The sequence below is a fragment of the Vipera berus genome, assembly GCF_964194415.1.
Source record: "Vipera berus genome assembly, chromosome: 1".
NCBI lineage: Eukaryota > Metazoa > Chordata > Lepidosauria > Squamata > Viperidae > Vipera > Vipera berus.
In genome coordinates, this window is record NC_138202.1 from 74058967 (window position 1) to 74071070 (window position 12104).

A 12104-nucleotide genomic window follows, 5' to 3' on the forward strand; every position below is an offset into this window, starting at 1 on the left:
CAGGTATTATCAGTTAACCTATACTTTACACAAAAATAATTAAATTCCTAGACATTGCAGAAAATGACTCTCTTCTCACTCTACAGATACAAGGAAGGTTACCCAGTCTACATACTACTTAATGCTGAAATGTGGGTTTTTACTGCTACAAGGAACTCTTCAAATACTAAACATATCCCTATTGGAAGAAAACATGTAGGAACCTGTATGCATATTAAACTAAACTCAGACAGTGATGTCAGATCAGAGTATACCTGTAAGGTCTAATCAGTTCTCAAATTATCTATCTTTAGACCTACAGATTCCCCCATAGTGGAACGGAACTGGCTGTAATGAACCATCTGTTGACGTCAACTTTTATCTTGAGAGAGAACTGGTTTTTCCTCAAAGAGTGCAGAATCCTAATAAGGAGCTAGCAGGCCATATGGAGGACTTTAGTAAGCATGGATTTACTAAATAAGAATGCAGGACAACATTTTGAATACTTTTAAAGCAATATTAAGTCAGTTTGTTGTGATTGCATGACACCCAGTGGTAGGAAAAAAATATACTATTATAAGCTACCATTAAAACATTGTTGATGTTAATATTAGAAAAAAATAATTTAGAAGTCTTACCAGTTTTTGATTTTGATATACATAAAATCAGAAATTTCTTAGATAGCACAATAGTTAAGAAAAAAGTAATGACATTAAATAAAAGTTTTAGTGCATATAAGTCACCATAGTATTTAGAAAGAGTTTGATATGGCAAACCAGCAAAAAATAAACACAAGATGTACCATGCTCCTAACTAACGTATTTAGGCAACTGAATGCAGTATTTCTTTGTTCTACAAATGAGATAGGTTATGGTTTACTTTGCAGAGTAGGGGGAAAAATATTTTGTTCTAAGGCATCGCATACTCAAAATGTAAAAGAAAAGCCAGCAAAATAAGAAGAGGAAGACTAGTGCATTAATTCATCAATGGGAGTATTAAAAAAAGGAGTATCTAGTCTTGCTGACTTGAAAATTACAAGACATTGCACATGAAGTAGCACTAAAGTTACTTGTATAATGAAAACTGATTATGAACTATATAGATTAGGATTTATTGGTTAAAGACATGTGAATTGCCACCTTCAAGAGCTAAAAGCCACTCTTTCCTCTTTAGCTCTTTGCACTACAAATTTCTTAAAATGAAAATGAAATGAAATCCAAGTAAATATCCAATACATTTATTGAAAGCTTCAGTGCAGTCTGTGGAAGAATATTGGTTTAATCCTCAGAAACTCACTGATACAACATAGTGAACCAGTTGCCAATCTGAATGTATAAGATGTGAAAATTTTAAGAAGAGTCATCAAAGTAGGCTTGGATTATTTAGGGGAAAAGGTTTTACTCTTCAGTGAGAAGTACCTTCCCATTGAGAAAAATCAAGCAACCCACTGTAGCGGATGATTTCTTGTCTATTCAAAATTTGGTCTCATTAAAAACTTGAAAGTATTTCAAGTCTGTTCCTGTGGCATTTTTAACAATGACATCTCGGTCAACTCTAGGTGTTTTTAGGCATATGAAGGCGTAATTTCCATCTATTTTGTCATTCCAATTAATTTAATCTTCAGTTTTTGCTTCCATCTCCTCAGCATCATCATCTCCATCCACTTCAGCATTCTCACGCTCCAATCTTTCCAGCTGCCTTGCAAGTTCAGTCTCATCAGTGTCAGTTACTACCTTGGGCTGTAAAGACAAAGTGACCAATATAGGGTTATCTTTCAGTGTAATTCAGCATCTGTTTAAGCCAGGAGTCTTCAAACTCGGCCCTTTTATGACTCATGGACTTCAACTCCCAGAATTCCTCAGCCAGCATGCCTGGCTGAGGAATTCTGGGAGTTGAAGTCCATGAGTCATAAAAGGGCCGAGTTTGAAGACCCCTGGTTTAAGCAGATGCACTTTTAATTAAACATTTATTTATTTATTTATTAATTTAATTTATATATAAACATGCAGTTGACCTGTTCAAATATGAAAAAGACAGCAACTATCAATCTGCTATTTGCAGTCAAACTCATTTGCAACTGCAATGATAGCCCCTGGAAGGGGGCTACCACTAGTGATAACAGCTGCTGCCTATTTATGGTTTGGTATATTTCATTTTTTAAATCAATGTAGATTTCATTGGACTCTTTCCATCTCCATTAATTAAGACTGTGTACTCCTTGGGGAAAAAGAGCTGTAAATTCTAAGCCCACAGAAATATAATACTATATCTATTGGAACATTTATTGAGATTTTCTTTTCTAAAATAGGTAAAATGAACATTATAAACACATTATCTGAAAATATGACACTGAAAGTTATTTAGTATAGAATCTGCAGTACACTGTTGAATTAAGGAAACCGCTCTTAAATGCTACAATTACTAGAAAACTTGAGGGACAAGGGAGGAATGGGTATCAAAAAGATTGCACTGAGCTGAATTCACTGAATTCAGGAATTTTCATTACTGGAGAGTCAAAACCTCAAAATGGTATAAAAGCTAGCACCCAATCGCTCTTCATGAATTTTTCATAACAAATGCAAATAGTTCAACCCAGTGCAATCCAAGTTGGATTTGTGGTAGACATGCTATAGTAATTCAGTGTCTCCCTAAATGGAGCCAACCATGTGTTATTTTTGCTTATTTAATAAATATATATAGTTTCCAGAAACACACCATTGAAACAATATAAACTTGTTTGATGCCAAAAAGTGCATTTCCCAAATTAACTGAAGAACAAAAACAAAAAATATCTGACTGAAGCTAAGTTGTATTTCATTACTTTAACATCAGTTTTATTTATTAAATTTATATGGCCAAAAAGTTACTCTAGGCGTACAATTAATTAGAACATATAAAAATGATTATTAAAACTATAAAGGTAGTCATTAAGAATATAAAACCACAAGGCACAAGTGATTATTTAATAAAGTATTTAATAATTTTCTCCTACCACATTAAAGGAACTGTGCGAAGACCGTGGGGGCACTAGGATATAGGATTTTGCTTTACTGAGCAATTTAGAAATAAACATTTCTAATGAACAGAAAACTCAGGATAAATTTTGGTAAAATATAAACAGGAATGAGCACACATGTGACCTGTGCATGAAAGCAGCTGGTTTTAGGTAGCCTATGACTGAACCCAAACATATAATTGGATGTTTTTGTTCATATCTGGATTAAAATGGGCTTTCTGATTTCAAATTCAGGCTCCTGAACCATGGCTGATCCAGCCAGTGAAGGATAGTGGGAGCTGAGGGGTGGAAGGCACAGGGAAGATCAAGGAGTATTTAAGGCTGATAGAATATGCCATGCTGGTAGTACAGGTACTTATCACAATTGAGCCCAACATCTCTGATGCTAAGCAAGACATTTGTTAAATGAATTTTGCCCCATTTTCTTGCCACAGTTGTTAAGTGGATCACTGCAGTTGTTAAGCTAGTAACATGGTTAAGTGAATCTGGCTTTCCCACTGACTTTGCTTGTCCGAAGGTTGCAAAAGGCGATCACATGACATCAGGACACTGCAACCATCATAAATATGAACCAGTTGCGAAGTGCCCGAATTTTGATCACGCAACCACAGGGATGTTGCAACAGTTAAGTGTGAAAAATGGTCATAAGTCACTTTTTTCAGTGCCGTTGTAACTTCGGTCACTAAATGAACTGTTGTAAGTAACGGACTACCTGTAGATGCAATGCTGGGACATGAACTGCAGAAGCAGAGAAGTGGAAGGTGTTTAGAAAATTGGGAGGCTAGGCAGAACAGTGAAACATGCTATGCTAGTTGCCACTAAGAAAAAGCTGGGACAAAACATACTAGCCTTGCCCTACTAATCCTATAAAATCACTCTGGGATCTTTCAGGATAGTCTTCTGCCAAAAAAAATGGAACAATGTTGGGTTTTATTACCCTAGCTGCAATCAACAAGAAACAATTCAGTAGAAATTTTTCAAACTTGTTTTCTTAATCTAAAACAAAATTTTCTGTTACTGAACAGACTTACTTACACATTGAACTTATTCTAATAGGATTTCGATTAAAATATTATTTTTTGCTTCCACAAAAAAGTGTTAAAAGATGTTAAGTCTACTGGAACAAAGGTAAAAAAACCCATCCCCTGCAGACCCAATGGTTGGGACGTTCAGAACCCCACACTTGATAACTATTCAGTGTTTTAAGATTGAAAACATCTCACTTGTGTAAAATCAGAATACCTGAAGGAAAGCAATTTTGAACTTGATTTCACTGTACACGCTTGGTGGGGTACAAGATGGATAAGCTGCCAGTGTTGCCAGCTATTTCTACTCCTCCCTATAAACCCATTCCATATCTATTCTGGTCCACTAAGAGAAGAGTATTCTGATGTTCTGGAATAATTAAAATTTGAAAATATGGAGTAACTTAGACAGAGACTTACCTTTAATCAGTATATTTCCTCTGGTTATATTTATCCCTAAATATTATTTTGTGTATTTCTTCCCTTTTCCTTGCCTATTCCCCTTCTGTTCCCTCCACTTGAAAACTTGGTTAATGGCAATATTTAAAAAAAAACCAAGGCCATAGCAGTACCAACCAGATTAATTTGTTTCCCTTTCTCCTTCATTTAAGAAAGTACTGTGATTAGAGCTGTAAGGCTTTCTTGTATCTTTCCAAATTTCTGACTTATCAACACTGTGATCAAACAGAGCCAATAAAAATGGAGCTGAGCAAGCAGGAAGTATATGAGAAAGAGAGGAAAACATTTTCTTAGTTTTCTGAGACAGTTCTACACCAGCGAAAAAGGAACACGTTGCTTTGAAGAATTTTTTTGAAGCATTTGCTAACCTAATTTTCCAAACAGAACAGGAAAAATAAAGTCCTTGCTCCTGGCCGGAGACTGCAAGAACCACTGAACAGCCCCCCACCCCACCCCACAATGTGGCAATAATTACAGTTGCAGGTATTAGCGCTGAGAATCACAGGCAAAGGTGTTTGCAAGGGACGGGAGGGGTCAAAAAGTCAAGATGGCAGTTGCAGCATGCCTCTTTTTCACTGCCTCTCTGTAAGTGCCCCTGATCCCAGCCTAGGTCAACACACAATACTTACTTCCATTTGCACATTAAAGACACCTCTCTTCTCTTCAATTTTTTCTTTAATGACAGTCATGGCTTGGCTGAGAACAGAAAGACCTTCAGTCCTTTCAAGTGTTGTTGTGGTCATCACATATCGAGGAGGAGCTATAAGATTTATCTAAAAAAGAACAAGGTAGTATTAGACTTGCTTTCACAAGTCTTAACCTGCTGCTCAAAGCTGCTGATAAAAGTTTATTTAAATGTTGAACTAACACCAAAAGAACCCCTGGACCTATTTCATAACGCTCTTTTCCTGAAGGAGTCCATTTCTAGTATTTTGGGAAAATACTGCAAGATAACAAACTTTTAAATGACAAGTATTTCATGATATACAAAGTTCATTATTTGCAGGTTCTGTATTTCACAGAAGTACTCACCGTTGATGTTATTCGTGGAGATGCAGAGCAACGAAATACTGGAATCAACCAAACTGCACATTCTTACCTGAGGTTTCAGCCAATTCGGTATTTGTGGCATTGTAACTACCATTAACTGTCTATAAATCTGTTTAATTTTCTGCCCCTTTAATACAAAGTTTTATAACAATGGTAACATAATTAATCCAACCGAGCCACTTTAAGATTGTAATTTGTTTTCTTAGGTCAATTCAAATCTTACCTTCTCTCCCAACCCCATCCCTATATATTAACAGACTAACTGGTATGAGAATTAAACCACAGGAGGATGTTAAAGGTTTTTTTTATATTCAAGATTTTCCAGAACAATCATGTCAAAGAATGCCCACTTACTTTGATTGGCATACTCTCTGTAGAACAGCTTAAGCCAGCTCGCAGAGCTTCCTTTACTGCATCTATACCCTCGTAACCATAACAGGCTACTTCAATATCTAAAAAAGCCAAAATGTTGGTATGTTAAAAATGTTTAGAAAAATTAAAATCATTTGCAACCAAATATACATAGTTCAATAACATTGGATTTCAAAGATGAATGCTAATGAAAACAAAAATATTCCTAACTACCAAGAGGCCACAGGCTAAGAGATGATCCCAAGGAAAATTGTGCTACATTTGCCCTTAATCTACAACGTGGTTAGGTTGGATCATTTGAAGCAGAAGACACATGAGCAATTCAATTTCCTTGAATTTGGTTTACTTCCTTGCATCTTCCCCCTTACAATGCATTTTTTCCTACTTGACACATCTGCATCTTAACACTGTTTCCTGTTATGAAGAAAGTCCTTCTTCACCACTACTTCATGCTTCTACAAAATGAAAGGAATTCAACCAATGGCTGTCAAGTCTTCACTGACTGGTAACATAAATGGCTAGATCCCCTTTCACCCCTCCCTCGCAAGTTACCAAGAGGTTTGGCATTTGAATAAAATCCTGTTTTTCCCCTTATCCCTCATGAGTAATTTTTTTTTTACTTTTAAAGAAATTAGTTGTCATGTTAGAAATAATTTGAGCTGCTTAAAGCAAGTTTTTTTTGGGGGGGTGGAGAAAATTCATAAACAACTGTTGGAAATCTTGCAACAAATGCATTTAGCTTGTTATGTATTTTAATCACTGCAAATTATAATTTGGATCTTTTCACTTGGCAGAAATGTTCCACGTTTTTCTAATCACAGTGGAATATTTCTGATTAGTAATGATAATAGAATCACAGAATTGTTATAGCTTTAAACGTTACAGTCAATTAGTAAGCTTCAAGTAATATGAATCTATTACCTAATGTCTGTATACTTTGAATTCAGCTCTTGATTCAAATGAGTGGTAAACTAATTATTCAGAAAGTTCTTAGTGACAATACTGTGTAAAACAGGATAATCTTCTCTAGTTGTTTCTCCACCATTAAGATCTGTATGAGCCAGGGCTAAAGATTTAGACAGCTGGCTCAAGTCACTTTATAAATTTCCATCTTCGTCCTGTTATTAGACCCTGCTTGGTTTATTTCACTGTCCCGTACGCTCTTTTCCTTAATTTCCTTCATTTTCCAAGTGCTTCCTCTTTCATAACATCTAATGATTTTTTTTTAAATTTCCCTGCCAATGAATCTGATTCCTTACATTTTCAGAAACTTTCAAATTCCTGTCTATCCAAAAACACTACTGTCCCAGAAAGTTATTTGAGAATTTCTGGCTCTTTTCCTTCAGAGAATTAAATGTTTGGATAACATATTCAACAAAACAAAAAAGGCTACATTTTGAAACATAACACTGTGAAATTCACCTCCCTAATTCACCTCCCATTCAAACATTTCCTAGTCATGCTTATTGTTGAAGTCCTCAATGAGCCCAAGATAATCACACATTCAGATAATGATAGCTTTAGATCTATCATAAAGCAAAAAAGCAGCATTCAACATGCTTTCATAATATACTCACTAATGGACATTTTCAAGTATATAGAATGTTTTTTCATAAGACTGTAATAATGAACTTATCCCCTAAGCTTGTAAGCCGCCCTGAGTCTTCGGAGAAGGGCGGGATATAAATGGAATTAAAATAAAATAAAAATAAAATAATAAATAAGATTAACTTAGGCAGTTTTGGGGACTCACCTGCTCGAATTTTGACTGCCTGTGGTGTCAAACGTCTATTGATATTGTCAATTAGCACACGCTTTTCATCTTCTGTCAAATCCAGACCATCAAGGATTGTGGGATCACTATATAAAAAGAATAATCAAAGAAAACCTTACCAGAATTTCCTAAATTATATACAAAAGAGAAATTATCAAAACAATAAACTATGCAGACATTTAAACACATTTCCTCTTCCTGAAAATTAGATTTGCAAAAAGATACGAGTTTATAGATAGAAGCAGGCTTGCGTGCTGCTAGGTTTTCAAAATGCAGAAAAGTGTATTCACTGAGTAACAGTGATAAAGGTACAGGAATCTGCATAAAAGCAAGGAATGCACAAATTTGTCCTTTAATTTCTAAACCATAGTGAAATATTAGAAAGGCATCTTTACTTACGAGACAGCAAGTTTGAAAGCATCGTATGCGCCATATCCAGGCTTTTTGTACTTGTCATCAAATACCCAAGCAGTTCTCTGAAACAAGCTCTCCAGCTGTTCATCTTTTGTATATTCTAAAACTTCAGCAACATGGCGAAGGATGCTATAAACCTGGGCAGAAGCAGGGAAAAAGTTGCATGAGAATGTAACATTACTATATTTAACACAATGAATCCTAATCCAAGGAAACAATATAACAATTAAGGTTGAAAATCCCATGCACACAGGAGATGCTTTTTCTTAATATGTCAAATATTTCATCAATGTATCCACACTCAAATTTCTGGATCCACATAAAACTTTCATGGGCTTGTGTCCTGCCATGGTATCTTTTTAGAATCTTTGGATATACCTGATATATCCAAAGAGGTCAGAAGCTAAACAGTTCTTTTAAAGCCAGGATAACTGTGTTAAATATATTCTAGATAAATTTATTTACTAAATGGGTGTCCAACTTTTGCTTCTCTTTGCAGTGGAGTAGATAAATTAAAAAGCCCATTTTCCAAGTTAATTCACAAATGATGAACAAATAGCAAAAAATGAAGTAAAATTTCTTACAAGAACTTACAGTTTTTGATTTGGTGAACTTGTCTTCACATTTAATTGCCTCCTCTGGAGACACTCTTCTTTTTGACAGGTCAATATAACCTAAAATAACAAGGAATATTTTTCAAAATATTAAGTCAAATAACAGTGCAACAGGAAAGAACTGTTCTTCCAAATTACTGTATGCTATCCCTTCTAGTAGGCCAGGGGTGTCAAACTCACCGTGTTGCGTGACATGTCGCAACGTATCATGACTTTTTCCCCCCTTGCAGGAGATGGGGTGGGTGCGGCTTCCAAGTGACGCATCTGGCCCGCAGGCCAGCAGTTTGACACCCCTGCAGTAGGCTGTTCTACACTTCCTCATTGAATATTTTTGAAAACCATAAATATATTCCTATGGATTGAAAAAAATAGCTGTATTGTTATGCAACTCACCTTTCTCCTTATCAACTCTTATGACAACAACACATTCATTTCTGCCAATTCGGATGAGTTTGTTTATAGAACGGATTCGTCTCCTGGACAGCTCACTGAGTAAGATCATGCCCTCAATGTTGTTATATTCCAAAAGGCTAACATAGGCTCCCATTTCTGCAATGGACCTGACATTGACCATGACAACATCTTCTACTTCAGGAAATTTATGCTGGTAAAATCTACAGCTTAATCCAGGCATCCTGCAATAATAAGTCAGAAAGACATAAGTACAAATATATTTTATAATCAAAACAATTAGTAATAGGAAAGCATAACTGAAAATGTAAATAAAAATACCTAGAACTTCACAATGACTGGCTAGCAGTTGTAAACAATGGTCAGGAAAGCCTTCTTTGTCACTAAATTCATTATTCATTAAAGAATAATTTTTAGCTAGGAAATTCAAGATGTAAAACATTTTTGCAAAAAATATATTTTAAATTATATTTGATACACACTCTTAACTCACCCATAAGCTCACTAAAGAGCCTTATACAAATCACACTCCAAGCCTTATGTCTAGATCTGCTTTAACATGCAGAAATCTAGGTGGCAGATAAACGTGCAAGCTGTCCCAGCACTGATTCCAATTGAGAGATACAAAAGCAAAAATTTTAAACTTGAAACATCTCACTTAAAGTCTGTAACTGTCTTCACAACTCCAGAAAGTTCTGGAAGTCCCTTTTCAATTCCAAAACCAGAAAGCGGAGTTTGCATCCTAGTTGTTAGCTGTCTACATAAACTCTGTTAAGCCAAAGGCTACAATGTTGTTGTTGTTAGCTGCGAAGTCATGTCTGACCCATCGAGACCCTATGGACAATGTTCCTCCAGGCCTTCCTGTCCTCTACCATCTTCTGGAGTCCATTTAAGCTCACGCCTACTGCTTCAGTGACTCCATCCAGCCACCTCATTCTCTGTCGTCCCCTTCTTCTCTTGCCCTCAATCTTTCCCAGCATTAGGCTCTTCTCCAGTGAGTCCTTCCTTCTCATTAGGTGGCCAAAGTATTTGAATTAAAGGCTACAACAGAAGCTCTCAATCAGGGTGGTTATAGTTGGTGGTAAGTGCAATCAATGGAAAAGAAGACTTGTGTGTATTCTGTATCTGACAAGAGTAACTGAAGTCAGCAAAAGCAGATGTGATTTGGAAACAAACACTTTTATGGACAAATGTCAGTAGATCGACAGCAGTAGCAGCAGCAGCGTCCCTAGTTTTTCAAATAAAAATCTCTTATCTGATCAGGCTGCTCAAGGAAAGGCGATTAAGTTCTGCCAAACCATTTAGCCCCTTTTATCCCAAATGGGAGAGAAAAATAACAGTATAATAGAGTTGGAAGGGACCTTCAGAGATCTCCTATCTAGTCCAACACCCCACCCCCCACCCCGCTCAGGCAAGAGACCCTATACCATTTCAGACAAAGGGTTGTCCCATCTCTTCTTAAAAACCTTCAGTGTTGGAGCATTCACAACTTCTGGAAATAAGCTGATCCACTGATTAATTGTTCTCGCCATCAGGGAATTTCTCTTTAGTTCTAGGTTGGTTAGCCAGTTAGTTTCCATCCGCTGTTGTCCTGTGTCCTGCCTTCAGGGGCTGTGGAGAGGAGGTTGTGGCAGTCCCTCAAATATTGGAAGATGCTATCAGCAGTAGTCCTTCTTTTCATTAACTTAAAGGTAAAGGTAAAGGTTCCCCCGCACATGCGTGCTAGTAGTTTCCGACTCAAGGGGTCGGTGCTCATCTCCGTTTCAAAGCCAAAGAGCCAGCGCTTGTCCGAGGACGTCTCCGTGGTCCTGTGGCCGGCATGACTAGACGCCAAAGGCGCACGGAATGCTGTTACCTTCCCACTGTAGTGGTCCCTATTTTTCTACTTGCATTTTTACGTGCTTTCGAACTGCTAGGTTGGCAGAAGCTGGGACGAGTAACAGGCGCTCACTCTGCTACGCGGCACTCGGGATTCGACCCGCCAAACTTCCGACCTTCCGATTGACAAGCTCAGCGTCCTAACCCACTGCCCAATTCCAGCAACCGTTCTTTATACGTTTTCAGCCTCCAGTCTCCTAACCATCTTTGGGAGGCGCAAAAAAACCCCAAAAACCCTTAAGCGCTTGAGCCAGAGAGAGGGAGAGAGAGAGGGAGGGAGAGAGAGGGGGAGAGAGAGGGAGGGAAAGAAAGAAAGAAAGAAAGAAAGAAAGAAAGAAAGAAAGAAAGAAAGAAAGAAGAAAAGAAAAGATTCCGGGACGTTGTTTCCCTGCCTCAGACGGAGGGGCCCAAACGTACCAGGCTTGCCAGTTTGAGGACCGGCGCTTAGAGGCATCCTTCTCCCTCTCTGCACCCGGGGCCGCCATCGGCACCTGCTGCGGTTACATCTCCGGCGCTGAAAGAGGCTTTGCCGGCACCACCGCGCAGGCCCGCCCGCCGCCTCCGCCGGGCTGCAAACGCGCGTTTGTGACCCAGCAGGGCGCGTGGAAAGGCGGCGTGGCGGGAGGCCTTTTGTGACATCTTTCGACGGGAGTCCGAGGGCAGTTAAGAGGCGCTCTTACGGTCGCCAGGCCTCTCACGGGACAGCCCAAGCCGGGGCTTTTCCACGCGGCGACCCTTTCCGTCCGCAGCCCGGCTGGGGGGAACCCACAAAGAAGCAAGCCCCCTCCCCCGGCCTTACCTGTCCGCTCTCCAAGCCCCGCTCGCGACGCCTCGGACCCGACTCTCGCTTCAGCGTGCCTCTCCACCCCTCCGCCACCAAGCCTCACACCGCGCAGCCGCCCTCCCGCCTCTTCCTCTTTGGGAAGCCACAGGAAGCACTTTGGGACACCGTCCCAGTCAAGCAGGCGCCCGCAGAGATAGGAAGCAGAAGTAGGGGGGAGGATTATGGGATATTCCGGGACGGCATTTCGACTTCCGATGTAGCCCATGATGCTGGGTATCCCCATGCTCACGGGTCAACCTTGGCTCTTTGATGACTCTTGGACTTCAAC

General features: G+C 38.7%; 1 protein-coding gene across 2 annotated transcripts; it reads right to left on the reverse strand.

The window, feature by feature from the left end:
• Positions 1 to 1164: 1164 nt before the first annotated feature.
• EIF2S1 (eukaryotic translation initiation factor 2 subunit alpha) lies at positions 1165 to 11921 on the reverse strand. 2 transcript variants are annotated; one of them, XM_081335228.1, is made up of 8 exons: positions 11410 to 11740; positions 9097 to 9338; positions 8684 to 8763; positions 8075 to 8226; positions 7655 to 7761; positions 5884 to 5981; positions 5109 to 5252; positions 1165 to 1718 (listed from the first exon to the last, which is right to left on the reverse strand). In XM_081335228.1, the coding sequence occupies exons 1-8, from the start codon at positions 11475 to 11477 to the stop codon at positions 1593 to 1595; spliced, it is 1017 nt and encodes a 338-aa protein (XP_081191354.1). In that variant the 5' UTR covers positions 11478 to 11740; the 3' UTR covers positions 1165 to 1592. The 2 variants fall into 2 exon arrangements, with proteins under 2 accessions (XP_081191354.1, XP_081191355.1); XM_081335229.1 differs by lacking the exon at positions 11410 to 11740 and adding an exon at positions 11792 to 11921 and having other exon boundaries at positions 1171 to 1718.
• Between the last annotated feature and the right edge of the window lie 183 nt (positions 11922 to 12104).

What these genes read in the sequence shown, in the direction of transcription:
- EIF2S1 (XM_081335228.1), bottom strand. Translation starts at nt 11,477, where the DNA reads ATGGCGGCCCCGGGTGCAGAGAGGGAGAAGGATGCCTCTAAGCGCCGG. An exon ending in GGCAGTCAAAATTCGAGCAG is followed by an intron (nt 5,982 to 7,654) that starts GTGAGTCCCCAA and finishes TGGCTTTTTTAG; the next exon opens with ATATTGAAGTAGCCTGTTAT. An exon ending in TCTTTAATGTGCAAATGGAA is followed by an intron (nt 1,719 to 5,108) that starts GTAAGTATTGTG and finishes TTGTCTTTACAG; the next exon opens with CCCAAGGTAGTAACTGACAC.